The following is a 4,624-nucleotide window of genomic DNA, read 5'->3' as shown; positions in this document are numbered from 1 at the left end:
ACATCATCAAAATCATCACATTATTATTATTATTATTATTATTATTATTATTATTAGTAACACATTAATAATATGTTACCAAACATAGATCTCATTCTTCTCACCCTTGTCCATGCCTCACTCATTTGCTGCGTTCTTCTCTTAGTCATCTCCACCATCTTGTTGGTTCTCTTTGCCGCCTTGTCGCTTGCACTTTCCTCGATGATCATCTTTGATTTGCACGAATTTTCGTCGTCCATCATGTTGGAGCATTTGAAAATGGCAAAGGATGATATTGAATTGGGTGTGGTTCTGATTGTTGTGTACTTAATTCAACAAGGTGTAGGATTTGTTTTGAGTTCAAAGCATAATCGTCAGCATAATAAGCATAAGTACAAGACGTATTGAAGAAGCAATGATATAAGATCAATAATCTTCTTCAGCTCTAATGGCACCATCATTATTCTCCCTATTCATATTTAAATTAGTTTCCACTTTTGACTTTTCATGTGGACTAAGAAAATAATTGGAATGCATTCGTCAGTTATTAATGTAAATAAAGAAGTAAGTTACAAAGTTATTATTGATAGTATTATTTTATAACTGCATTTATTATTGATATGAACAGAGTCACAGGGAGCTAAGCAGAATTGAAGAAGATATATGAGTAGCACATGATTTCTGTTTTACCTCCCATATCTGTGTAAAAATACAAAAGATTTATACAAATCTTGTGAATACTACATTTGACATTTCCCTATACAATATAATATAATAGCTTCTCTATATCTATCAATTATGTTTTCCTCTTTCCACCATGAAACTTACAAACTCTTTAAACTCAAGTGGGTGCAACTATAAATACCTATTTGTTGTGCTACATGAATTAAGCTAAGAAGAAGGTAACTCTCTATAATCAAATTGTTCATTATCTTCCTTGGCTCTTGAACCAGTAGAAGGTCCATAAGCCCAACAAACAGCAAGAAAGTAGAGGTAGTTAATCAATCCCAAGCAAGTTAGCAGGGCATAATAGTAATTCAAGTGACCCTTGTTAATGTTGGTTGATAACCAACTCTCATTCCCTCCCATACTGGAAACACTATCCACAATGCTCACCAAAGTGCTGCCAGCTAAATCAGCAGCAGCTAGATCAAGTGTGAACAAAGCCATTGCAAAACTAGACATGGTTTTTGGGAAATAAGAGTAGAAAAACTCGACCAGGCTGACCGGGTAGAAGGCCTCGGCGAATCCAAGCAGAACAAACTCCGGCACAAGCCATAAAGCCGACATTCCAATTATGGCGTCCGGTTGGTCTGCAAACCCTTCTTCAATGGCTGTATTTCGTCTCATGGTTTCGACCACGGCCGAAGTTGCTTTGGCTACACAAATGAATAACAATCCGATCCCCATTCGGACTTTACAACTGAATCCTCTAGGCCGCCCTGTGAATCTTGCTAGTAAAGGTACCATGATTCGGTCGTATATTGGAATGACTATTGATAAAGTGATTATCATGACAACATTGAAGGATCCTGCTGGAATCTTGAAATTACCAAATAACCTTCTGTCCATGGTGTTTGCTTGGAGAGTGGAGAAGGAGCTCACGGAAACCATCATGAAGATGCCGGTGGTCCACATGGGAAGGACTCGAAGCAACGATTTCAGCAACTCGACCTGTCCTACCGTGCATAGGCTCCATGGATCTTTGATTGAACCATCTGGGTTTAAGTCATTCTCTGGGTTTCTTATTATGCAAGCTTTGTTCAAAAACCTGGAAAGGAATAATAATATGATCATGGTTTGTTCAAATTTAGGACAAGTACTAAATTACAAAATTACTATGCATTCTTACAAAAGTAGAATGTTGCAAAAGGAGATCAAATGAGTAAATGTTCATTCTGGTCCTTGAGATTCGAATACTAGCAATTTAGTCCCTAAAGTTGCGGTTTGTGTGATTGGCTTTGACTCTTTATCTTGGTCATAAATTAGAAAGTTTAACTTCAAGGACTGAATTGCTATTTTGAAATATTGAGGACTAATTTGAATTTGGCTGCAATCTCAAAAGTCAAAATGAACCTTTACTTAAGGCACTAACAAATTGCCTTTGAAGATGGTAGCAAAAGATTTCATTAACCAATATATAATGAAAAAAGTTAAACTGTGAAATGAAAAGAAGAGAAATTATGAAGGAAAAAATTATCAGTAAAGTACCTTAGGCTATCTGTTGGAAACACCAGCTCTTTATCAATGCCTTGATAATACTGATCAAAGTTTGAATCAGGAACAGAGAGTTTCCGATTCTTCATGGCGACGACAGCCACTTGAATAAAGCTAGTAAGTAAGCTGCTCCTTGGTTTAACTTTAATATACAACGGCGAACCGATGATGAAACTGAGAGCAGATATGAACATTAGTCCTGCAGGCACTCCAAAGCCAACTTTCCATCCCAGGTTTTCTTGAATGTAAACAATTACACTCAAAGCAATGATAGTTGAAACTCCTATTGAGGTATAATACCAATTAAAGTAGCTATCCAAGAGCCTCTCATTGTTCGAGTTTTCTTTGATTGCGAGTTGATCCGCTCCAAAGGCTATGGAACAAGGTCTGACACAACCAGCTCCAATCGAAATTAGTCCTAAAGCAAGAAACAGAACTGCTAGCTGTGCTGCTGAAGCAGAGTTGCAGATTTGGACGAGTGCTTCGCAAGGTCGTAGCGATGGGTTCATGGCAGTTAACCATAAACTAGCTATTCCCTATAGTTTGGCATACAAGAAACATTAAAGCAGCAATGCAAAGGTACCATCAACATTAAAGAATGATGTTAGTTATCACAATTTGAAATGCGGTAATGTTGTTAAAAATTAATCCAATGATTTTAATAAATGCCAATGCTATTACAAAGTTCTAAATCAAAATCCACTAACAATGAGCTATACTCTTAAAGTTGTGCAACAATTACAAACCGATGGAGCATAACCAATCTAAGTAAAAACTAATAATGTTTAATTAACTAATGGATAATTATGTTTTCACTCAGAATTGAATCAGTCCTTCACCTTTCTTAATCTGTTTACATTTACAGAGCCCCTAATGTTTTCCAAGCAATGAAAAAGGTCGATTTGTTCTTTAGTTGCAGTTCCAACAAACCAATTATTCCATTATTGTAAAATTATTAAAGGATCTTGAACAATTATAATAAGCAAGAGTCTGAATCTTGAGCTACCCTAATGGTATTTGATAAACTTTGTTATTGCTAATAAGCCTTGTCAGTATTATCAAAACACCTTTAGGAACTAATTTATCTTTATGTTTATAACTTCTTTTCTATTTCTTGCAGTAGCACCTAACCCAACAGGTTGAAGACTAATCTGTCGTGAATCTAAGCTCTATTTAAAGATTTGGCTCTAGTAAGAATGAGCTTGTTAAGACTAATTCTATAACAAATCGTTTATCTCTGTCTCACATTTTAAGATAAGATGCAAGGAACTTACAAGAAGGCTTGAGATAGAACCAATGAAGATGACGCGAAAGCGACCCAAATAAGAATCAGAGAGGAAAGCACCAAAGATAGCTAAGACGTTGGACATGGCTGACCAAGTGTAAATTACATTTGTAGCCTCAGCAGCAGCCAGTTTATATTCATTTATCAAGTACAATATCATGTTCGGCATGATTCCATAGCTTGCTACCTTCTCCAAACACTCGTTTACTGAAAACAAAAAACAAATAAGGAGTTAAGAGAAAGAGAGAAGAAAATTGAATGGGACTTCATAAGATGATGGTAGTTATTAGAAGTACCTATGATGAAAGGCATGGTTCTCAAGCCACCTTTTCTGAGTTTAGAAGAGGAAGAAGAAGAAGAGACGGCATTTTCCATCATCGAAGTACTATTCTCAGATGATGCATCTTCAGAGTGTTCCATTTCTTCTTCTTCTTACTCGCTGGTTTGGACGTTGGCAGATTGAGATTTTTATTTTTTATGATCTCAAATAAATGAAATGCACGTGTATGATTAGAACTTTGAAGAAAAAAATGGATGTTAATTATAAGCAGTGCTAGGGAGTCGCTTTTGTGATTTATAATATTAATTAGTTATTATTAACATTTTTAATGGCATTAAATTATATTTAATGGTATAGATTTAATGGTGTAGAATTAATTACTGCCCAAATTTTTATAAAAATGTTTATCCTAAACTTTCTCATTAATTATTATGGAATGATGACGAAATAATATCCTTGAGTGAGTATCAATAATTAACTTGATGTTAATTAGTAATTGTATTGTAATAGTTTTGAAAAAGTATGGATAAATAATGAGAATACTAAATAATGTGAATAATGAATAAGTCGGATGTTTAATTTAATAGGTATATAGATGATTATATTTATTATTTTTAATTGGATGATTATTTTTTTTTTATTCGATTTACTCATGTACAATTAACAATGGCTGAATATTCAATTCTCTAGATCTGCAGATACTTATCCTAATGTTAAGGTTTTTGAGATAATTTAAAAGTGGGGTGTTTCTTTTTTATTTTTTTGGGTCAATTTTATAGTTCATTGTTCACATTATTTACAAAAATCATTGTCTATCTAACAAAAACTCAATAGTTTTACTTGCGAGCTAATTTTTTTTAGTT

The 4,624-nt window shown here is 34.3% G+C and overlaps 1 protein-coding gene across 1 annotated transcript; it reads right to left on the bottom strand.

Annotated features, from left to right (window-relative positions):
* Positions 1-566: 566 nt before the first annotated feature.
* LOC130936313 (protein NRT1/ PTR FAMILY 1.2-like) lies at positions 567-3,996 on the bottom strand. The gene is made up of 4 exons (XM_057866363.1): positions 3,778-3,996; positions 3,471-3,688; positions 2,191-2,732; positions 567-1,750 (listed from the first exon to the last, which is right to left on the bottom strand). Exons 1-4 carry the CDS (start codon positions 3,899-3,901, stop codon positions 871-873), a joined length of 1,764 nt encoding a protein of 587 aa, XP_057722346.1. The 5' UTR covers positions 3,902-3,996; the 3' UTR covers positions 567-870.
* Positions 3,997-4,624: the final 628 nt, after the last annotated feature.

This window comes from Arachis stenosperma, chromosome 6, assembly GCF_014773155.1.
Source record: "Arachis stenosperma cultivar V10309 chromosome 6, arast.V10309.gnm1.PFL2, whole genome shotgun sequence".
NCBI classification, from domain to species: Eukaryota; Viridiplantae; Streptophyta; class Magnoliopsida; order Fabales; family Fabaceae; genus Arachis; species Arachis stenosperma.
Note: the sequence above shows the minus strand (reverse complement) of the source record. Positions and strands in the feature narration are given on the sequence as shown.